This window comes from Vanessa cardui, chromosome Z (genome assembly GCF_905220365.1).
Source record: "Vanessa cardui chromosome Z, ilVanCard2.1, whole genome shotgun sequence".
In the NCBI taxonomy this organism is placed as follows: Eukaryota; Metazoa; Arthropoda; class Insecta; order Lepidoptera; family Nymphalidae; genus Vanessa; species Vanessa cardui.
Window position 1 is genome coordinate 5,247,227 of NC_061154.1, and position 24,740 is coordinate 5,271,966.

General features: G+C 30.7%; 2 protein-coding genes across 4 annotated transcripts in view; both read left to right on the forward strand.

Moving 5' to 3' along the window:
- Window positions 1-938: 938 nt before the first annotated feature.
- On the forward strand, window positions 939-7,533 carry LOC124543395 (probable NADH dehydrogenase [ubiquinone] 1 alpha subcomplex subunit 12). Its single transcript, XM_047121611.1, has 4 exons — window positions 939-1,112; window positions 1,440-1,565; window positions 2,794-2,986; window positions 7,433-7,533. The coding sequence occupies exons 1-4, from the start codon at window positions 999-1,001 to the stop codon at window positions 7,531-7,533; spliced, it is 534 nt and encodes a 177-aa protein (XP_046977567.1). The 5' UTR covers window positions 939-998.
- LOC124542984 (protein apterous) overlaps window positions 7,524-24,740 on the forward strand; it is a 55,733-nt gene continuing 38,516 nt past the window's right edge. For 2 of the 3 annotated variants that reach the window (XM_047120956.1, XM_047120957.1), the window contains exons 1-2: window positions 7,524-7,693; window positions 14,452-14,774. In XM_047120956.1, the coding sequence (XP_046976912.1) occupies window positions 7,658-7,693; window positions 14,452-14,774 (359 nt within the window). In that variant the 5' untranslated portion in view covers window positions 7,524-7,657. Of the gene's footprint in view, window positions 7,694-14,438; window positions 14,775-24,740 lie in introns of all 3 variants that reach the window. The other variant, XM_047120958.1, reaches the window with a different exon arrangement.

A 24,740-nucleotide genomic window follows, 5' to 3' on the forward strand; every position in this document is an offset into this window, starting at 1 on the left:
CTACTAGACGTAATTACTTTTTAAAATCCGCTGTTAAAGCATTTGAGGTACAATGACGTATAATAAAATATTTACAACCTTGGTATGTCTTCCTTTATAATCGAACATTTATTCTATTTATTAAACGGATATGTTAAATTTAATGTTTTTTTTCTTATATTAGGCTGTGAGTATCCTGTATTTGTACTAAGTGGTTGTTAGTGAAATAAAATGATTACGTTGCTTTTCCTACTGGTTGATTTATTTCTTCTTCCTCTTCAAAGTATTATTTAATCTGTTCCATACAAATAAATAAATTTAATTTGTGCTTGCTTTTATAACATTCAATAAGGGTTGACTTTGAATTTCTATCGGGAACTTCTTCTTCGAAAGTATTCGAGTTATACATTGATCGAGTTTAACGTTACTTTAGTTGGAGAAATTAAGTCAATAAATATCACGGAATTTTCAAACCCCTTACAAAAATTTGACAAGCTTTCATCGCCTATGTAGCAGTCGCTAACAAGATATATTTTTAAATAGGGTTATTTGGTTTTATCTGTGTTCTATATGGGAACCTTGTTTATAATTGTTTTATTTTTTTATTTTAGGGTTACTTAAATATATGTGTTTAAATTACGTAAATACATGTGTTTTGTCAGTGTTATTTGTTTTAACTATATTGCCATCTAAAAGTCAATCCTAAATGTAAAATTTAGATTATATCGCGATTAATTTATTGCTATTATTTATAGACGGTGAATTATTATTCTTAATTAAAAAATGGTACTAATTTAAATATTGTGAATTAAAATATATTGATATTACATACAGATATAGAGTAAATATCATATTTATCTATCATTTTCTTAGACGATAAAAACGATGCTTATTATTAAAAAAAAAACATATGTCAAACAGTTATTGAAATCCAAAAATTAATAGTTTGAAAATAAATATTACGGTTCAATTTTGTACAAGTTATAGCATAGTAGTTTTTATTTCAATAGAGTGATATTATGATAATAAAGCTTTTAGCGCTTGATAAATGGGCACGTCTAGTAAAAATAATATTTAAAAATGGCGGCCCAATTAAGTCAGTTTTCAAATTGTGGCGGACTGATACCCTAAAAGTAGGTCACTAGTAAGGGATTACGTATATTTATCATATTTTATTCAATACAACTCGTTTGTAAAACTCAATATTACATAATTGCTTGAATCCTGACCTAGTTCCTTTCCAATCATCAATTAATTCCGCAAGCGAATATAGAGCAATATTACAAACGATTTTTATATGAACATATCGAGTTTTCTATTTGTTAATTATTTTTTTGATTTAATGATGATAATAATGAATTTATTAAACAATATTTATACGATTGTAAGTAGGTACTTATTAATAATTGGATTGACATTTTCAAAGTTCAGCCAGTATGAAGGTTTTGTTATTTTGTCAGGATGGCAAGTTAGTAGGATGTGATAGTTACGGAAATAAGTATTTCGAGAACCCAAACTATATGATCGGCCGCAGTCGCTGGGTCGAGTATAGCCCTGATGTTAAATGGGACTACGATGCTAGTCAGGTAAGTATTTTCGTCCGGTATAAATAAGACGATTATTATTTTACCAACGATTACGATAAATTTGCTAGATACAGCTTTATTGCTTTGTGGTAGGACTTTGTATAGGTCTGGTTAGGTAATACACGCTCATATGCATTTTAAAGCCAAGATATATTTGGTTTTGTTGTGTTCTGTTTTTAAAGTTGAGCGAGGCAGTGTAAACACTGGCACAAGGGACATAATTACGTAGTTCAAAAAGTTGATGGCACATTGTAGAATTCTTACGGCAAAAAAGGTTTTGATAGAGTTAAGTCCAATAAATCAAAAACTTGTCTCAAATATTTTAAAGTAAAATAATATATTGCATACGAAGATATAAGTCTATTAGACGATTAGACGTAATGTAAATATCACGTGTGTTTTTAATATTTCGAGACGTTTTGTTTACATTTAGGGTACGTTAGTGGACTTTCTAAGCTATTTATTAAGTGATGCAATTAAAAGGTTTGTTTGCTAAATTCTTCGATATAAGTCGTACCTTGAAGTATTTGTAAACATCGAAGTTCCCGACATCTATAAATTTTATTTTTGATTTTATTTTGCATACAGGTATTTAATTCGCAGTTATAGTGCCTATATGTCCCACTTTGATTTTTATAATATAGTTACAAGTACCGGCTTCGCGGGGGTAATATAAGGGTCTACGTACAAACTTATATCAGAATGTATGTATATATTAGTGTCATAATATTTCAGCCAAATCCCATAAAACCGATTCGATTAATTATACACCAAAATCTTCTTCATTAATCACTCCATCCATTAGTGAAAACCGTATTAAAATCAGTTTGGTACTTTTTGTGTTTATCACTTATACGCGATTGGAGGACTTTATTTGGTACTTAATATGTAATGATAAAATTTCTCAATACTTATTTATCACTCGTAAAAAGTTTTATCAAGCCTGTCTATTAAATTGAAGTAAACGTGGTCGAATAAATAAGCAAACTCTTCAAGCTTTGTAATGTTATTGAAGACGATGTAGGACATCCTCAGAGTCGGATTTAAAACTCTGGAGGCCCCTGGGCCACAAAGCAGTGGGGGCCCTAGAAACAGAAGTGAACAACCTAATAATTATATTATCATGAATTAATTACATTTTCATTTCAATCATTAAGCTATGATTTATTTACTTGTATTGCCCCGGTTGCCCTCCCCTAAATACGGCCCTAGACATCCTTCCTAACAGGTGACCGCAGAGTGGTTCGGCTGGTTGCATTACAAAACAGATCAGGTGCCATGTGACGACTGCGCCAAGTATTGCCTCATGTGCTGTTGCTACGTACACAAATGGTTGCTTCCTCACGAGGAGAATTTTAGTGGAACTGATCAAGCATTCTATCCCTACAGCACCACGAGAAAACGCATCCATGTTTGGGATGGTAAATATCTTTTTTTATGTATATTTGTTACTTTTAGGTGTGTTTCGTTCGTAAGAAAAGTATTGAAAAGAGTGATTAATACAAAATCGTCATCATGCTATTTTTTATTTTTGGAAAATATATAAATCTAAATCGTGAGATAATTTTACGTATGGTAATTTTATGTAAGGTAACTTATCATTGGTAAAGGGTTAATTTAGGTATTATTAGAGTTTAAAATTAACTTGTCCCAGTTAATATTTTATATCGATAATAATCAAGTCATTTAGTGTGGATAAAGTATCGATAAAGTTCTTTTTCATCAAATTTGTTGGGTTCTAGAGCGCAATAAGAGTTTAAAGAAGCCAGAAATGTCTGTGTGTGATATGTGTGTTAACAGTATTCATAACAACAAAAATATACATACGACCTTAGTATACTTAGTTGAAGTGCGTAAATCATATTTTTTCCCATAAACATAGATAATAATATTATATATGCGGTCCAGTGTATAAGTTTTACCTAGTCCTTACAACTAAGGCGTCGGGTTTTAATATAGGCTCGGATCTGAACGAAAAGTGGTGTATTGTTAAGTTTTGTGTGACAAAAATCTCATTAGCAGTTCGGAGAAAGATGTTAGCAGTGATACACACTCGTGGGCACAGGCAAAGATCCTGCCACTGATTTCTCTCCGATCGTGTAGGATTGAGATGTTTCTGTACTTTCATTTGTGTATTTTAAAATCCTTCGCAGTTAGATGAAATAATTTTGTGAAAGTTATCTTTCCCTTCTTATGCTGCCTGTATTATTTTAATCTCTTGGACTAAAACGTTTGGTACACGGATTCAAGAGTTATAATTCTGGTGAATTTTCTTTTTTTTTTTTTAAATGTTAAACAATTGATAGAGAAAAACCTTTTTGGTGTCTTGTTTCGTAACTTCTTTCATTTACTCTTCTAAGATTTCGTTTTTAAATTCACCTGTTAGTGTAATTTTAAACAAGTTCTGCTGAAGCGATATCGTTGAAATTTTGCACAAGCGTCCGGGGCAGGTTACAATATAATCTAGTACTACTTTAAATATATGGATTATATTATTAATTTATACAATAACAAGTTCAATTTACTAACTTTTTATAATTTTTTTATATCCTTATTTAATTTTTAAATATAATACTCATAATTATCGATTATAATAGTAATTATATTTCAATTTTTTAAATTAATAGTTTGAAGAACGACAACAAACGATACCGTTGGATTGAGTCACAACTTATCGTTTTTTTTTTTTTTTTTATACTCAGAGTCATCCGTCGTAATTGCGTTCATAGACCATAACGTCTAATGCACCGTCCGCACGAGCGCATATTAAATGTTTAAACGCGCGTTTTTTTAAGTTTCGAATAGAACTTATGCTGGGAGTTTTTCACCAGTCTACGCTTTATATCAAGCGCTGCAGCGTCCAATCTATACAACATAGAGAATTATACATAGCCGTTCAAACGAGCGCTTTATAATGTTTTGGATACGTCAGTTCGGACTTTGTTGTCGACAGGTGCGTACGTGCTACGTACGTTATCATTCTTAATTTATTTCCAACAGGGGCTAGTAATTCGGATATATTTAAAATGAGATTAAAAATTGACAATAGAATTGTAAATTGGTTTTAATGTTTAAATACAGCGTCACAATATAGTGTCTTGAAAATCGTTGATTAATTAGGTGAATCTTTTGTTGTCTTTTTTGGTATTCTTTCAGCAGAAATACCTATTCTGTTGAATTCATAGCGCATCCGTATCGAGCAATGCAATGGCGCAAAGTGATTATTTAAGCGCTCGTTTAAACAGCGCGAAGCAAAGCGCTTAAAAAAGCTCTGAGCGCTTTTTACGCTGTACTTATTTTAGCTTTCGTACGGTCGCTAATTGACTTTTCTTAAATACTGAATGAGTATTTTTGAGAATTATATGGTTTAAAAGCCCTTACATAAATGTAATCTGTAAAAATATAAAAAAAGATTTTACCGAAGTTATTTTCTATACATTTAATAATTCGAGTGTATGGCTTTTTAGTAGAGCCATATGACACGTTACATTTACGAATTTTATTTATTTATTTTTACAATTTTTGTGTGTCTTTTTGATCCGGCTCTCTCTGGATCTGTAACGGTTGGACCGATTTTGACCGGTCTATCACACAGATAACTCATGTAATGAGGAGTAACTTAGGCTACAACAATAACTTATATTTTTGTTAAATTCAATGCATACGTTGTCGCGGGCATAGCTAGTTAATTAATGTAAAAGAAGAATATTTAAAATTTTAATATTTTTTTTAATTCTTATAATTAAAAGTGTAAGAAATATTATTTGCTTTAATCTTGATCATTACTATAAATATTATTGTTTAGTTCGTATTAAGTTATTTTCTTTATACCTGGTTAGACCATCTACGTTCGAAGCAATTAAGGGCTAATAAGTGATCAATGATTTTAATATATGATATATATATATTAAAATCATTGATTACTTATATAATATAGAGTCGAGATACCCCAGTGGTTAGAACGCGTGCATCTTAACCGATGGTTGCGGCTTCAAACCCAGGCAAGCACCACTGTTTCATGTGCTTAATTTGTCTTTATAATTCATCTCGTGCTCAGCGGTGAAGGAAAACATCGTGAGGAAACCTGCATGTGACAAATTTCATAGAAATTCTGCCACATGTGTATTCCACCAACCCGCATTGGAACAGTATGGTGAAATATGCTCCAAACCTTCTCCTCAAAGGGAGAGGAGGCCTTTAGCCCAGCACTGGGAATTTACAGGCTGTTGTTGTTGTTGTTGTTGATGATGATTTTAATATGTTACTTACGTTGATCTTGTATTCTCTTTCAGGTAAAAGTTCATGCTCGCGTCTTTCATATTGAAAAAATAAATCAATAATAAATACATGTCTTTTTTATTTTAAACCTTAATCTACAGATAAAAAAAGCAGTTGTTACTACTCTATATTTAGCCATATTTTTAATAGTATGATTCATTTATGAAATTACATTTACTGACAAATATTTCAACAGTAACCATTTTACATTTAACTTAAAAATTTACATGAAGATATTCATTTAGTTTACATTTCATCCTTTTTCTAATGTAAAGAATGAGAGCCATTGTGAGATGGGAAAAGCATCTAGCTACTTGAGAAGAGTGTAGGGTGATAAGAGTGATCTGATGAGAGCTTCGGTTTGTCTGTTGATTTAATTGCGCTGTTCCCAATGGACATATTTACTTATAATAGGTAGTATCGTGATTGGTGGAAATTATCCGTTTTTTTATTTTAACTAACTATTTTTTTTGGCAAGTCTTTCTTTACTTTTAAATCGTTTATTCAAATAAATGTTTATTTGTAACTTATATAAACTTTTTATGTATCTGTACGAAACGGGTAGTTATTCTATACTGATATTATAAATCCAAAAGAAGCTTTATTTGTTTCGCTGCCAGTCTTTCTGACAAAACGGTAGCTTCTTATTATAGAAGAAGCACCTGGAAGCAAACAAGCATCTGCAGGTCTACCATCCAAAAATTTTTTTTTTTTTTTGCGTTACGTCACTTTGGGTCGAATACTTGCTTGGGTGTTCGAAGACTTGTTTGGCGTGTGTCTGGGTGCCTTGCACCCCTTGGATTACGACGATCCTGCTAATCGCACATTGCTTCAACAGATTTTTATTGTGCAATGGCATAATAAAAGCCGTGTCATCATATTTTTCTATTTTTAAAGACTTGGAAGGGGGAATAACTTCTATATTTTATAGTAAATATGGAAATGTAAGGTATAACGAAAAAAAATACACACGGTATCCTTAACCCCACTCTCCCCTTGCCTTGTGGAAGAATATAAGGTAGTTGCGGTTGAATTTATTAAGTAAATATTCATTTTTAATACAATACGTAGAGCAATGAGTATACTTATTTAGAGAAATAAATGTAAACAAATGAACTGTGAAAACATTTAGCAGTTGATTTTTTTAAGGTCGGGTGATCGCTTTATTCATTTTTTATAATTTAATGAAAAACTAACTTGAGTGACGTTTTACATCATAGTTACATTCATACAAATTTATATTTTACCAATATCGAAACTTTACTTAAAAAAGTTAGGTTCTATAAATTGTATTAAAATAAAACTTAAATGATTCCTGTTGTAATCTTAGCTAAATAGCACGTTAGGTTAACACCCAGATTGTGTATAACGTAATGACATACTTTATTATATTAAAATTTTAGTCTGAAGTAAATGAAGTGTTTAATAAATAAGTAAAAATATTAAAAATCATAATCAATATACCTACATCACGAATGTTCGATCGATCGCACTAAAACTATTTCAAGAGAGGCACTTGAGCGCAATTCGTTACAAATTTGCAAAAAAAGTTGCGTCAAAAATTCAATAACAACTTTTATGAAAAAAAGTCGGCTCGTGTCCGCATCGACCGGGAGGCGGCACAGGGGGCGGAGTCGAGCCTCCTCCTCGAGGGTGCGGAGAGTTCATTGAGTTGGAGTTCTCGCGCTAGAGCTGCCACAGTCGCTCGCCGGACGCGACGCGCCGCGCACGTTATGCTCCGCGTGTGAGTGTAGAGTGTAGTGGGGCAGAGGCCCATACGTTCGAAAATAGAAAACGGAAAAATTGACCCCCAAATGGGAGTATACGAAGAGAGGGGGGCGATGCACTGGGTAAGAAGTTGACACTTTAAAAACTTTTTACCTGTCAAAAATAACTTTCGGAATACTTTTAAAACTTTTTTTTTGTATTATGTTTTACTAATAAAATTAATATTTTATTATTATATAAATTCAAACGAACTAAAACTACCCTAACCTTTGGTTACTATTAAGAATATATACTTAAAAAATACTAATAAATGGTATAATTAATTTTGTAAGTAATACTTTTTAATTAAATGTAATAATTAAAAAAAAAACAACAGGTACATACTTTATTTATATAACTATGACTAAACGTATTAAATTTAATAAAATAAGGCAAGACATAATTTAAGATTTGTAAAATTTTGTTAAAACTATATATATCTGAATTACCTAAATAAAATCTTGCACTTAAAATCAAATCATGAAATGACTTAGAATATCGATGGATATCGTTGAAATCTTTTAAAGCTTTAAGTTTGAAGACAGGCAAACTATTTATTTTAATATAAGAAATGTTTTTTCCTTTCCGTATTATTTTAAATATTTTACTAATTACAGTACGTTAGAATTGTTATGTTATACCGTGGCACTTATATTTATAATAATCCTCATAAGCTCGTAGGCGTTGAGTATCAATACAACATCATAATGTTTATTTACTTTTTGTGTAGATATTTTAGACGAGTACATAAAAAAAAAAAACTTTAGTCTTAACTTCTTGTAAGGAGGTAAATGCAAATGAATGTTTTGATATATTATATCGCTGTAAAATATGCCATTAACTTTTTAGCAAGTAGCGTCGATAAAAATGAACACCAAGCGTAGGTATAATAAAATTTGAAAAACCTTAAGACATAAGAATTCAATTTGGTCCTAAGTTTTTTATCGTTGGTGGGTAGATAATTAACCTTTTGCCGACGGCTTTGTTAACACGACTCGAATTCATACACACGCCAACGTTATTTATTTATTTAAGTTTTATTTATTATACGCATAAATAAATCACAAACGACACGTTTAAGTTCTTAATTACAGACATTAGTCTTATTTATTGACGTTTTTTTATAATAAAAAATATAATTCCAAGAAATTTAAATTATCCAAAAGAAACGAGTGTTTAGTTCTCTGTGATTGTATTCTTTTGTGATAGAATCAGGTTAAGTGATATGATTTTGTGGTTCTACTATGCAGCTCGTAGTATTGAACCAGTGTGGATGGAAATCGCTTGGAAAGTTTCAGGAATTAATTGGGGATGCTAGCTGAAAAGTATTATTATAATTGTTATTTTATTACCAAATATATCTTAATCTTTATCGTGCTCGTTGATATTTCAATGCAGATCATTTCTTATTCGGAGCAAATTTACTAAATTAATATATCGCTGAAGTTCATATTGTTTTTTATTTTTAAATGTATTGAGGTGGAGGTCGATTGAATAATACTTCTTTATTTTTAACTCAATTTGAATATCTGCTATTAACATGCGATATTTAATAGTTACATACAAGTTATTTAATGTTGTTTTATTATTAATATTTTTTGTATCGTTAACGTTTGAGTTTACAAGATAAGGGCACATATTTATGTATTTGGTAAATTATATACAATAATAATAAGTTGCATTAGGCGTATTACCCGCCGTAGGATAAAGAGCGGCAGTTAGTTTTATTTAACTATAAAACGTCTATCTAAATAAAGCGATATAATCTGAACTGTACAATTGAACACATATTTGGAAGAATTTAACTGTAAAAGTATTTTTGTGAAATTTTGAATACGTATAAAATCCATTGATCCATGTAGTTTTATTCTAAGTTTGTCAGTTATTCCTTTACAGGTATGATACCTAGTATATTTTACATAAGAAGTGTAAAGATGTATTTAATAAAGGTTTCAGTCATTTCAAATGTCATTTGACTTTTTCCGGGACATATTATAATACTGGGCGGAATCATTATGGCCTAAAACAGCAATAACAAATGCCATAAATTAAAAAAAAAAAGAGATGAAAACGTTTTTAAATTGTGACTGTGAGCGATTATGTTTAGTAAAAAGTTTACATATCAGTTTGCTTAATAAAAAGTTTTTATATTATTCAAGTCGAAGAATGTTTCTTAAGTAGTATTACATGAATAACAGTACATACCTATATTTTACCAAATGGTTATAACCTTTATATATGATGTTTATCGACGTTTTGAGAATTTATTTATCATACACAACTGTCTATTTAACATTATCAGATAAAAATATTGCTATATAGGTAAAATAAATTCATTTTTAAAAAGCCATAATAGTATTAATTAACTATTTACATAATTATATTAATAAGTCTTCGTTAGTATTGTGGCAAGCCTTTAAGGTTGCTGGGCCGATTTTTAAATGTAAAGTTTTTGTATTTTCAAGGAATTGTCGTTAATAGAATTCCAATGTTCATAGTGACTCACCTGAGCTTTTAAATGTAGTCGTCATATAGCCTTAGGTCCTGCCTCATCTCTTCCCGGTCATCTATCTGCCACCCCATTGGACGGATTATGAGAACACGAGATTAAAGGGTACAGGTGTGTTTACGCATAAACTTGTGCACTATATCTAGTACCCATAAGGCTAGTCCTTGAAACTGGTAGCCGTTGTCGTAAATCGATAATATTATGAAAAAAAAAAACTTGTATTATACACAGAACTTAAATGAAATGTCGTTATATTAAATGTTCAGATAAATTATAATCCTCATCAAGAACTTGATTCATAAATGCAAATACAATGATAGTTACATAGTAAAACATATCAGGTTTACGTTTTGAAGAACCAAACGTAGAATTTCAAATATGTATATTTATGATTTGTGGCGGACATATTTCGATGGGTTTATTTAAATTTCGAATGTATAGATAAAAAATGTAATTATAAAACATTTTCATTGAATTCATATTTAAAAATGAAGATGGATTATCTTTCAATAACAAAAACTTAATACGTAGTTTTTGTTAACTTAGCTCCAGCATTTGGTGTAAGTAAGATTCATATAATTTCCTAATATTTTGATGCGAAAACACACAAACTGTTGTTAATACATAATACGCAGACGCGTTGGAGCGATTGCTATAAAACGTAAACTCATAGATTTTGCTGCACCCAACAACATAGTTTATATATTTTAAATTAGTTTATATAATTGTTTTTTAACAATATTATTTTTTTTTATAATTCCTTAAAAGCTGTTAGTACATAAAGGTAAGGGCCGTTGGTACATAATCTTAACTGACACTAGGAACAACGATTGGATTACTAAAAATATAGCCAAATATAAAAAAATAAAACGACAGTTGTCGTTAAGTTAATAAGCCAATGAGAAGTAGAGTTTGTACGGGAGGATGTTTGTTTTCCGTCGGCAAGTAATTGCGTAAGTAATGGCCTCTAGGCTCGAATATTTCAAATCGTGCTTTCCGTTTTAGGTCTATAAACAGGTCCAGCATATCACACACGTAACCTATGGACATTTGAAAAAAAAACACGCTTCTTTAAATAGCCTTTTGTGAAGTCAGATTTTGTTTTTAAATTATTTCTTTATTTTTTATGCGAATAAAGGTTCTTTTATTTTTTATACGAATAAATACTTCAATTATCTGCTCCAGGTGAAAACAATAAGGTATTTCGCAGAAAAATATATTCAATGTTTATAATAAAGAATGTTCTCTATTAGTTTATTTGTAAATCATTGAAGAATATTTAACTAAAGAACGATTTATAAGCTATAAATTTATTGTTTAACGTTTTTTAATCCGTTATTTTGCGATAAAAAATTATGTTCTTTCAAAAGGTATTAAGCTTTTGGGGGATTTGGTAATTGAATTAAATTGGGTGTAATTTTCGCGCCGTCAAGCGCGGCGGAGCACAGCGTTTTTGAGATCCATTATTAGTTATTGCTCATTCAATTAAAATTCATGTAAGTAATAATAATAATTATGTTAATCAAAGTTATTCTGATGAGATATATCCGAATTTTATGATGCTGAACTCTTTTAAGATTTTATTGTTATTAATTACTTCATTTTTTTTTCAGTGTGATAATACAAAAGTTAGACGGCCGCGAAAAAAAAATTAAATTAGCTGTATTAATAAATGACTTCCGGTGTCTGTATATTGATCTCAATTACAATTAGTACATTGAGCCATTACATTTGAGAAGCACCACATTATTTTTATATGTTAAGATTTTTAAATTTTATGCGTAATGTACATAAAAGCTAGTGAACTGATATTTAAGGAGCTCTCATACATAACAACGTCTATATTTATATTACTTTAGTTTATTAATAGCTTATATATTTTTGGTTTAATATTAAAATAATACCAGTGTGGACGGTTGGAAAAACCTGCTGTCAAATATTGGCAACACAGGGAAAATCGTAACTGACACACGAATTAAAAACTTGTACGTTTTAAAAATATGAAGCAATTTGCATCTAGTATACTATATATAGTTTAAGATAAGTCCCAGTAACTACTTTATGTTTAAAATGATAGAAAAAAATTAACGATTCGTTTTCTTTTGTAGCGTCGTATTAATTCTTATCTCAAATATGATAATTATTTTTGTAAAATGTACATTGCATTTTCAATATAAAAAATGCTATTTAAAAACTGTAATTTTGACTAATAGTAATTTTTAAATAAACTGATGATCTTATACGAAATGAAACGCTGGTTAGTTGGGAAGGCGAAATAATTTGAGGTACACGATGAGCAATAAAATATTTATTCGAATAATATTTCATGAACAAAATATGTATATATGTATGTATAGATATGTATATGTATAGATATAGATTATGTATATGCTATATCATACATAATCTTTACATATAATAAAAGAGTATCAGTTTGTAATATTATATAATATAAATAGCCCTTTTTTACTAGATTATTATTATACACATGAAAAAAATGTGATTTTTGATATATGTATACACGGCACATATATCAAAATCACATTTTTTTTTCAATTTTTTCTGTCTCTTTGTTCCGGCTAAACTCAAGAACGACTGAACCGATTTTGACGGGACTCTGGTGGATAACTGATACAATAAGGAGTAATTTAGGCTACAATAATTTGTTTTTTGTTAAATTCAAACGCGTACAAGGTTGCGGGCACAGCTAGTATGACGTATACAAATTTAAGTCATAACTAATTTCAGTACAATACGGAGTTTGTACATTTATAGAACTAAATTGAAGCTAAACGCTGATAATATTTTTAATCAACCGTGCGTAATTAAAGTATTCTTAGCAACAAATAATTTCTCTCTCTGTTTCCAATCGGGAACCGATAGTCATTTTAAACTAGATAAGAAATCCAAACTCTCAGTATTATTCTTTATATTTCTACATAGTATATAACAAGTCGATTTTCGTCGTCTGTGCCCTTATATCTTTTAAATAACGCAACAGATTTTATTGCGCTTTTAACTAATACACAGATTGATTAAAAGAGGAAGGTATATATGTACATATATTACATACGTATTGTAGTGAAGAAAAGCAGAGAATTACAAGTTTTCCCGGCCGTTATACGTTTGTACTTCAATCTTAAATTCGTATATAGGACCTTATTGCTTTAATGAGTAGCCGAGACGGGTATTTACAGATATTTTTTCTTAATAAGTAAAATAGTATTTGAATGAATAAACTTTGTGAAACTTAGGTGATATAGGGTACGTCAACGTAGGAATTTTAACCTATTACATAACCAATGCGCCGTCAGGAACTTTACATCCCATGTCATTAGTTAATCTGGCTCACTCACTCTTTAAACCAAATTCACAACAGAAATACTGCTTTAAGGTACACTATGACCTTTCTGAATTGATAGGATTCATTCAATTCACGGGTTCAAAGGTAAATTATTATAATATCGAGACAAATTCTTCATATTATTTATATCAACAACAACAACAGCCTGTAAATTTCCACTGCTGGGCTAAAGGCCTCCTCTCCCTTTGAGGAGAAGGTTTGGAACCTATTCCACAACGCTGTTCCAATGCGGGTTGGTGGAATACACATGTAGCAGAATTTCTATGACATTTGTCACATGCTGGTTTCCTCACGTGCTCGGCGGTGTTTTCCTTCACCGCTGAGCACGAGATGAATTTTAAAGACAAATTAAGCACATGAATCAGCGGTGCTTGCCTGGGTTTGAACCCGCAATCGTCGGTTAAGAAGCACGCGTTCTAACCACTGGGCCATCTCAGCTCCTTATTTAGATAATTAATTTTTTTTACATAGTTTCAAATATATAAACGTATATATTACAAACATTCGTATGAACGCTCAGTAAAAAGTTAGTGGATTAACACCAACTTTTACAGTGGTCATTTGATCCGAGAGTGTTATAAGTACTCAAAGTTGACTAGTTAAAACTAAATTTCGAAACTATGTTTAGGATGTAGGTACAAAAATAACTATTCATATTTCCAAACACATCGGAAAATAATTTACAGTACAGTGTACATGGAGCGGTCTTCTGTTATATTTTATTTGTTATTATATTTAGTCTATTTTATTTATGCCGTTATAAATAAAATAGACTAAAGAACTTTATATTGATTTAAATTCTACTATTCTTGGTATCTCCTTAAGGGAGCCAAGTCAATTTTGTATTCATTTCTGTACATAATACTGTCCCAAATCCCAGGATCGTTGTTACTTTTGAAGATTGCGATAGTGAGTTTTGAGGAGGTATCGATCAACGGCTAAAATCTCAATAAAGAATATTGTTTCAGCAACAGAGTGAGCGGTACCTATCTTCGGCGTACGAGGCAGGAGCAGAGTTGTCGCCAGTCGCGCCCGCAGCGTCACCGGGATCCCCTCGCGATTGCACCTCGTGTCGCAAGAGGGAACCCCCAGACGAACCCCCGCCACCGCCCCCAGAAGACGCATGCGCAGGTTGCGGCGCTAGGATAACAGACAGATACTACCTTCTTGCTCTTGAACGACGCTGGCACACTCCGTGCTTGAGATGCTGCGAATGCAAGATGCCTCTTGATTCAGAACAGAGGTGCTATGCGCGGGATAGTAATATATTCTGTAAAAATGACTACATCAGGTCAGTTAACAACACAATTACTTTAGTCGGTACTGAATAGTTTTAACAAAATTAACAGTGTCAGTGAAAACTTATAATGAATATATTTTTAAATCGCATGTACTTGAGAGGGATGACAGACGTATATTGAATTACTGTTTGGTTATATGACGAGGTCCTACAGGAAAAACATAACGAAAAATGATGTTAACAGATATCATGGTTCATAAACTATTTCCTTATTTGTTCGTTTCATATGATATTTGTTGTTTGCTGACTAAATATCAATTTAAATACAAATAACTGTAAAAACAATGATATAGACTACGGTGTAAAGAAACAAATATACAAATCTTTCAAGAGCTCAGATATAAAGATTTAGAATAACACATCTAACTTATAATCAGTCTGCATATTCTAATATTTTTAGCAGTTTAATATCGTATAAAATAATGTTTTATAACTATAAGTGTTTTTTTTTTACACCAGATACTTTTTACTTAAACGTTACAGTGAGAAAAGGTACACTAAGACTTCATCTTAATATTTTACTCTTATTTCGTCTAAAAGAGTTTCACATAAAAGTTATGAATATTCATTTTATTTTAACAAAAATAAGGTATTAAATTTTAACTTTATATAATACGTTAAATATAAATAGTTTTTGATATAATGAATTAAACGTGTCCGGTATTCCCAGAGCTGTTTTACAATACTAGGAAATACTCAAAACAAATAGAGCTTCAACGATCTGTATAAAATTACGGTTGTATTACTTTATTTAAAATTAATATAATAGTACTTATACTCGTTAAATAAACGTTTACTTAATGAGATCGATTAAATACGATCTGACTTCGTAAGCTTATCTGATTACATAATAATGGGTTTGGTAATTTTTTTTTTTATTTACTTGCGTTTAAAATTTACGAAGTATGGAATTCACAGAATTTCCTAGGGATTTTTTAAAGCTAGTTCGGTGTAAGGTATAACTTTCGTCTAGGTTTAGGCACCCATATATGTCACGTGGGCCGTCACCCATCTGAGGTGGTATCTGATGAACGTTTTACAGCCCACCCCGGTCACAATTCACTCTGTGTTATCACTAGGACGTCAGGCACGTACGCATCTCAATGACATCTCTACGGGACGTCGGGTCCGCGGAAACAAGCGACGAGAGAGAGCGGTCGCTAGATTTCAGTATCTAGACTTATAAATTCAATCTTAAATGAAAAATATTTCCGACAATTCCTTTTCTTAAGCCATTTTCAGATATGAATTTAATTCTATTGAATATAGTAATAACTAACATATAAATATGACGATTAATCTTAAGTACTACACATTATTTTGCAAAAAAATATTATAATTAAAGACTCTTAAAATTTAAGTCTCTACATTTTTAATAGCATTATAAATATGTATTATGGATGTTTTATTTAACTTTTTGTAATAATTGTTTCATACAGTTTATAACTTAAACCAACAAGAAATTATTAGTTAAGTAGCAAATATATATTCTTAAAAAAATACCGTCGCACAGTAAATTCATTTTTATTATATTTATTACGAATGTCTCGACTCTATTAAAATAAAATAGCTTCGTAAATATTACTCGAAAGATTTTGAAACTTTGTATATTTGCGAATAATATATAATATAAATTTGTACATACATATAAATGTTTGGAGTCAAGAAGAATGTTTTATATTCTGTGAGTTCTGAGTTCTTGTTTGCTTAAGATTATCCCGAAAAGAGAGGAGCACAAGCTTTGAATAAATTAATATAGATATAGATTATACAACTAATATTAATGATTTTATAAATTAATAAACTTGCTTTCAACACTTTCCGACCTGATGTTTATTCATATATTATATCATTAATTGAATACAGATAAATCATCAAATTTAGTATCTACTATGCATTTCGAAAATAAATTTGTAGAAATGTCATTGTATTTATAATATTACTAGCCGTGTTCCGCAGTTTCGCATGCACTAAATATAAATTATACAAACGTAAATTTATTTTACATTTAATTTATATATGCGTTTTAGAGTCCTATGGCAAAGTATTGGATTCCTAAATTAAAATGGATTATCGACGCATTATGACATAGAAACAATTATATTGGGCTGGTAGATAAACTAAGATCAACTTTAATTACATTTTTTTATGGAATAGTTTGGCGGTCGAGCATATGGTCCACCGGTGGTAAGTGATCACCCTCGCCCATTGACAATGACGCTATAAGAAATATTAATAATTCCTTACATCGTCAATGCGCCACCAACCTTGGGAATTAAGATGATATGTCCCTTGTACCTGTAGTTACACTGGCTCACTCACCCTTCAAACCGGAACACAACAATACTGCGTACTGTTGTTTAGCGGTAGAATATCAGATGAGTGGTTGTTACCTACCCAGGCGGGCTTGCACAAAGCCCTACCACCAAGTAAACATATGTATATAAAACATGTTATAAATTCTCTAATGCAGTGAAAAGAGCGAAACATTATAAAACAATTATAGAAGATGAATAAACGTCAGAAAATTTCGGGTAATCTGCATCAGTCGATGTACTTTCGGGAGCTATGACATTTGGAACTGGTTCAAATTCCAAGGCTAAGTGAGATAAGAATTGAAAAGATTATAAAGTAAATTATATCGCAAATAATAATCAAAGCATACTGTTCAATCCGTATAAGTAACCATTACTTCAGGGATATATCGTATTCTCGAGTAAAGCTTCCATACCAATGAAAACTTTTTTTTTCATGATCACTTATTATTGACTTTATGTTAGTCTGGTGACTCACTTAGAATACATAATATTCCAATGTCATAGATTAAAATTCTCAGTAACTATCCGCCTTAGAAATTGACTGAGTTGCAAACCCGCGTCATGAAAAATTACGATACAATAAATAATTATATTTTGAAGTCGTATTGTGTAATTACACTGATTAGATATATGTATGTATCTCAGCCAACTAGTTTAATTAGCCTTTTAATGAACGGCCTAGCCATTTAACTAAACGGCGTCACTCAATCAGCGAACTGAATGATATTAGGTTATATATCTTCCATTCAAAGTATATTTGTTAGGTTAGGTTACAACATCATAATTAGTTTAAAGAATTCTTTTTTTATTTTATCAATTTCTAATGTATAAGTCTATTTATAGGCGAATTTAGTCCGCAAGATGTATTGGCTAAAAACCGTTCAGATCGCAAAAGGCGTCATTTAATAAAAGGCTGGGCTGTTAATTGAATGGCTAATTAAGTTAGGTGCTTGTGACATATACAGTAATTTAAGATCGCTAGTTAAGTTATAAATAAACTATCTTTATTATATACAAACACAATTCGTATGCAATAAATTATTTACCTAACTTTTTATATATATTATGACTTTGCCGTGTCTAATTCATTTATAAGCAATAAACGTCGCGTAGTCTAATTCCTATATTGAGATATATATGTAAATGTATTTTAATGGAAGATGTTACAATACTATTGCTATATATACATATGTATTTGTAATTGATAATATTACGTGACATTTAATTGAAAAATCTTTTAAGCGTACTTATATCCATAAAATTTTACGCATCGCAGAACTTATATGTATATAAAATCATTATATCAGACGTCCAGTGTGGTTGTAGTTTCGTCTGCTTTAAATTTAGACTATTCATGTGACATGAGTTAATTTCATATTCTCGTGTACATGTACATGTACATGTACACATCCCAGAGACTGATGAATAAATAACCTATTACCAGGGGATAATTAATTAGAGTTCTGCACCTGTGTCTTCCATATTGAACTGACCGGTTCGTATCAATATTAACATATTTTATATTTAAAAAAGGAACTTTTTTTTTTTATTTATTTACACATAAACTATTAACCAATTGATGTAAAACTTTCACAAAATTAAATAAATAATAGTTCGTCATCGACTGGATTTGTTTTTATGTGTTTTACATTTTTTATCATATGTAATTAATTATGTTAAAATAGTCTGAGAGAAAATCGCGGCGGTGCGAACGCTTTCATGTCGAATACGACAAAAATATTATAAAATATTCGTGTAGAGAAATGTCAGTTCCCACAAAGGTCTGTCTATTTAGTAGATTAGACTTGGTAACCAGTTTTTTCTTAAATAATTTCGTATTGGTGAAAAAAAGTTATCACTCACATAATTTGACTTATATTACTATTGATAATTCTGTGACTTTAGTTATAGTATATAATGATACATTTGAAATAAGATAATTATGTCTCCATAAAAAATATATGTATCAAATCAAAGCCGGGACGAGTCGCTAGTATATAATGAAAACCTCTTTAGTACAAATAGTAGCTATAATTCTCATTTAAAGCAAAATATAAATTCCATTTAAGTGCTTAGATTCGCTTAGGTTTACTATGTTAATTAATGGTGCGTGTGCAATGGATTAATTCAAATGTAATTTGACGTGAGGTGGCCTGCCATCTCAAGCTATACTCAACACTTAGCTAAATTGACGTACGAATGACTTCGAATTTAAACCATTGACTTAACCAAAAGAGGAGAAATGTTGGTTAAGTTTTTCACTTTATTTATCTTGATACTATAATTATAATATGTAATAACGCACACATTTATAAATATATAAAAAAATAAAAAATATTATTTACTTCTTGTTATACGTTGAAAGAGGACAATGAATATTATGTTATAATAATTGGAGGTGTTGGCGATATTATTGCATTTAGTTGGCTTCCAAATTATTTTGAACTTTTTCAGCATATATGGTTATGGAGTGAGCTTGATGAAGCTACAGCTATCTAGAGCAAAACAAAACAGCCAATTGTGTGCCAAACCTTGGCTTGTATTAACCAATATAAGCACCATCGAAGGGTCTAATATTAATTGCGCTGATTGCCAAGTTCCATCACCTTCAGTACAGGATGTAATGTAGTGGAGTCGATTCACATAACAGCTGAATGTGTCCGTAACTAATCCAAACATTTTGATTTTCTTTATTATGTAAATCCCCTAAGTACAGGGGTTTAGATCAGTATTCTTATCCGGAATCCGAAAAGGCAAATGGTTAAAAACGCGTAATAATACGATTTAACCTCAGAAACTCAACTGTATACTCTGTGTTGGATTATCTAATAAAAGTAATAAAAAGTATAAAAAATATATTCAATAATATTGAAGATTTGTGCATTATAAAATATTTTCACATGTACTTAATCTAAAATTATTATTTATAAAGTGTATGCAATTTCTAAGTAACGCATATATTAATTATTATACAGTATATTTAATGGTATGTGCGTTTAATGATCATAACGGTTTTGAAAACGGCAATGACTTGAATTATTTAATTTTGGACGAATTAAATGTGTCTACCAAAAGTTTATTACTTAAATGATGAAATTAACATTTGTTGTTATAAAACTTACAACATTTTTATAAATATTGCGCTAATGTTACCGTTACTAAGAGACGGTGTGCTAATAAATGAACATATTGTTATATATACATATATGTTTCACACTTATACAATATTTGTGTTTTACATATTCCTGAAAGCATAATCTATTATACATATTTCTTAGTATTCGAGCAAATTACTTAACAAAATTAAATAATTATTGTTCATATCCACACATACATAAATGTAATTAGAAATGCTTATAGTCCATTGAAGCGTCAAAGGTTCCCATTACAATTTTAATGGAAGTAGCTACCATACTATGACGTAGAACATGAAAAAAATGATAATTTATTCTATGATTGAATAAAAAACGCTGGCCATCGTCTGTCTTTATCTCGGCGTCCTCTACCTCTCAAATAACATTATCAGCTCCTAGAGCGGTGAAATACAAGAAACAATAAACGGACATCGTAAACATACGTTATGTGGGCATAAATCAAATCCGTCCCTAGCTACGAGACACTTGTTAAATTGCTCATAAAAGTCTTCAACGCAACGAATACGCGTATATTAGAATGGGTTTATGGCAGCTCTCAGCCGAAGTATCGGCACTTTTGATTGGTTCGGCCGAGTTCGGAGACGGACATCGGACATCGGACATCGGACGTCAGACATCGGACATCGGACAGCTAAATATATGAATTTCAATCATATCGACTTCTATTTTTCACCTGCTGTAGCTTTTGATTATCGTGGCAGTCCAGGTATTAAAAGATAAATCATCTTATAAAATTATTTCTTTTTCGTACCGTACATTTATTGATACCAATCGAAGAATTTTCGAGCCGCGCAATAAAATAATATTATTACACAATTATGTCAAATAATTTATATTTATTTTCTAATAAATCGTTTGTTAGAGATATATGAATAATTCATAAATTAAATGAGATATAACAATCTCTCGAGTGTAGCTGTTATTGTTTTAAAGTGTTTTAAACTAGATTAGAGAACAACGAATTGTTAAAATAGCGTATAATATTAAATAAAAGCGGTCGAATGTGGGAACGTGTCACGCGGGAATTCGTTGAAAAAAGCTACGATCGTTACTGAGCTTGAATAGATTCGATGATTTAATTATTATAATTATTCTTACTTCAATTCAAAACACATAAAAATAATATTATCCTAAATAATTAGATGTAAGCATGGCAGCGAATTAATATAAGCGTACAAGATCTATTGATATATATTGATTACATTATGTTAATATAGAATACATACTATGGATGCATATAATAGCTATATATGCGTATAAATAGACATACGCTGCTTATGTTTTTTTTTCTACAAATAGATTTATGAGTAATTATCTGTAGCAGGGTCTATTTAGTCGTCGTAAGTGGAGTCCGCCAGGGTCGGCGTCAAGCGGGGCTCTGTTTATGGTCCCACTCATTGTATTATATTATGCGTATGCGAAATACCATAATTTTGAGTATATTATTGTTGTAGGTGCTGTCATGCTCCAAAAATATACGAACGCTTTTGTTTTAGAGGTGAGAATTAGACAATGAGGAGCATTGCTCAACCGTCTCACAAATCATACAATTTAAATAAGAATTCTCTCATGAATTTCAATTAATTAAAGTGAAAATCAGCGAAGACTCGGTAAAAGAGATTAATTTCTCTTTAATAGTCTGTTTAGACACTTTATGTGTGAGACTCGATTTGGGGAATAAAATAAGTAAGCTCTCGTTACTGATGCTCGTACAATCTTCGGTAAAACTAAAAAGAATCCCATTATAAAAATGTGATATATTAATCCGTTGGAGAAAAAAATATGATGAATTGTTACACACAAAGTTGTGAGAGTCTTGATTGACGGACGATTATTTTATTTAATTACGAATACCACTATATTTATTACACTTACTTGATACATTTTTGTTATTTATTTAAACAATGTGTATTTCTTAACAGAATTTGCCGGTAGCCAGCTTACCGTTCACTGTCTATTGAGATAGCAGAAGCCTAGCTGGGTTTACACAAGTAACCAATTAGATTCGATGTACATAATATCATAATAGGAACCAATTTTATTTATTGTCAGTTCTTTCGTATAAAGATAAAGTTTAATTACTATCAGTACCGTATCTTTATTGCCTACTCCCGCGGCGTCTTATCATCAACATCTATCTGACTTGTTTATGGATAAAATTTTGATATTACTTCTATGGAATTCATCTATACACCGTAGGAAACGTCAAGGTCGCGCCGTGAAAGCTGATACAGTACTGATAATTGTTATGTTTTTATTATATCAATGTAAATAAGTAAGAAAACCGAGTATCACTTTAAATCTGATAACAATAACTCTTCGACGTAAGTTTGAGATCATTCACTCTATCAGACCGTGTCGTCAATAAACATTCCTGACAACGGATTTGCTGCAGCATTTCAAGAAGAATGAGATTGTTTCATTGTAATACGGATGATTGTCGCTTGTACGGAACTTATCTCGATGCAAAAGTAATTTTGTAGCTAAATTAAAATTATATTCCCGTCGGAAGCTCGCGTGACGTCACGGCCTGTGCGCATGCGCGTTGCCTGACGGATTAATACGATCAAACTCCTGCGGATCACGCGAACACTCATTTTTTTGACAAGTCTAGGGTCAAAATTGCTACTTTTATGTTTTCTCGGTACCGACCACCCGCGCGGTAACTGTGTCATTATTGTGAATTGTGTCACTGACCACTGTTAATAACTACAATGAAGTCAATTAATATAAAAGGTAAACACGTACAAGTGATTACGTCGAATATTCAAATGTATTTTCGAACGTTAGAACATATTACATTTTAATTAATAAATTTCCATGAAATAAATTCATTTCCACCCATACGCACTATAAGCCTTTAAGCTGACATTTAATGTGTTTTATCCTTTCTGCTATGTGTAGGAAACTATTATAAGTGATGTATTATAATTTTTGCAATCTATATTAGCCTGTCACTAAAATCAATTATTTGATAAATCTAGACGAAGAAGATCTTGTACCGTTGAAATGACCTTTAAATATAATGTGAAATTAATCGCGTCGATATTTTTTTAGGCTAATATTATTAATTATAAATATTACGCTAATATATTCTTAGATTATAAAATAAAAGGCAGATTGAGTGTACGAATCGTTAAAGTCAAGCGACAAAAGCGAATACAAATTGCTAGCAAAACAGAACGGCCACTTTTTCTTAATACATCAATATTTAATTCAAAAAATGACAGCTGACGTATTAATAAAACGGTAACAACGCAATTTCGGTATCGTCTGAGACTAAGCCATTGATCTCCCGAAGGTAAAATCCCTATATACTGTTTATATTTGGTTATGTATGTCATTATATTTCTTGTATATAATAGATAACCACCAAAACCCTTACCGTAAACATTTTAAAATAACCTTTTATTCGTCTAACTATTGGTACATATATATACGTGTAATAAAGGTATACTGTATTAAGGTATTCGCGATATATATAACATACTTATATTTTAAAGTGAAATCAACCAAATTGTCAGCAATTACGACACGTCTCAGTTACTGGATGAGTTACTAATCGAATATATTTTGTAATAGGAAAACGTTTATATTATTATGTTATTTATTTTAAGACTTAGAAATTATCAAAACGTTAAAACGTTACGTTTTGTCCTTAGTAACATCGATAACTGGAACTAGATATAGAATTAATTGAGAAAAATAATTGTGAACGAAACAAGAAAATTCAAAACTTTTATTGAATATAATATTCATCATGTTGTCTTTTATTTAATGAGTATACTCTAAATTATTAACTAACTAGCTTTATCCTGCGGCTTTCTTTGAGTTTGCAGTGTCGACAGCTGTTAGGTGCCGTATATCCTTCGCTGTACTCTGATAACATTTATGCAACTTTTCATGATAATCAGTTGAGTAGTTACGACGTGAAATAGTAACAAATAAATTGACTTTCCAGTTTATAATATTAAATAGGATTTTCTTCCTTTATCAAGAAAATTGCGTTATAATCTCATGTATCCTCCCCCTCCTCATGTATCTTTTTTAAATATAATAGGATAAAAATTCATTAACAAATATATATTTTTTATTTCAAACTAGTTGTCACGGGCGGCTTCATCCGCGTTTAAGCATTAGGTCTATAGACATGCATAAAAGCCTATGTGCTTCCTTGATAACAGCTTCATGCAGATGAAATTTCATCAAAATCTGTTAATGAGTTTGGCCGTCAAAAGTAAAAAATTAAATATTTTTAAGTATAAGATAGAACAAGGTTTCAAATAAAGAATATAATCAAGCATCTTAATTCTTTAACAGCGTTTACTTTTAATATATAGAGGAAAATTTCATTATTGTATCACTTCCATTTATAGTTCTGTTTTAGGCATTTTAAAGATCTATTAATTTGTACTCTTAAAATGTTGCACTTAGTTTAAACCTAGATTTATGTATATAAATACAAGAGATCAAATATATAGTCG

Bases quoted from the DNA above. Each gene is read 5' to 3' on its own strand.
- LOC124543395 (XM_047121611.1), top strand. From the start codon at position 999: ATGATAATAAAGCTTTTAGCGCTTGATAAATGGGCACGTCTAGTAAAA. The intron at 1,566-2,793 runs GTAAGTATTTTC...CCTTCCTAACAG, and splicing joins GGGACTACGATGCTAGTCAG to GTGACCGCAGAGTGGTTCGG. The intron at 2,987-7,432 runs GTAAATATCTTT...TATGAAAAAAAG, and splicing joins ACGCATCCATGTTTGGGATG to TCGGCTCGTGTCCGCATCGA.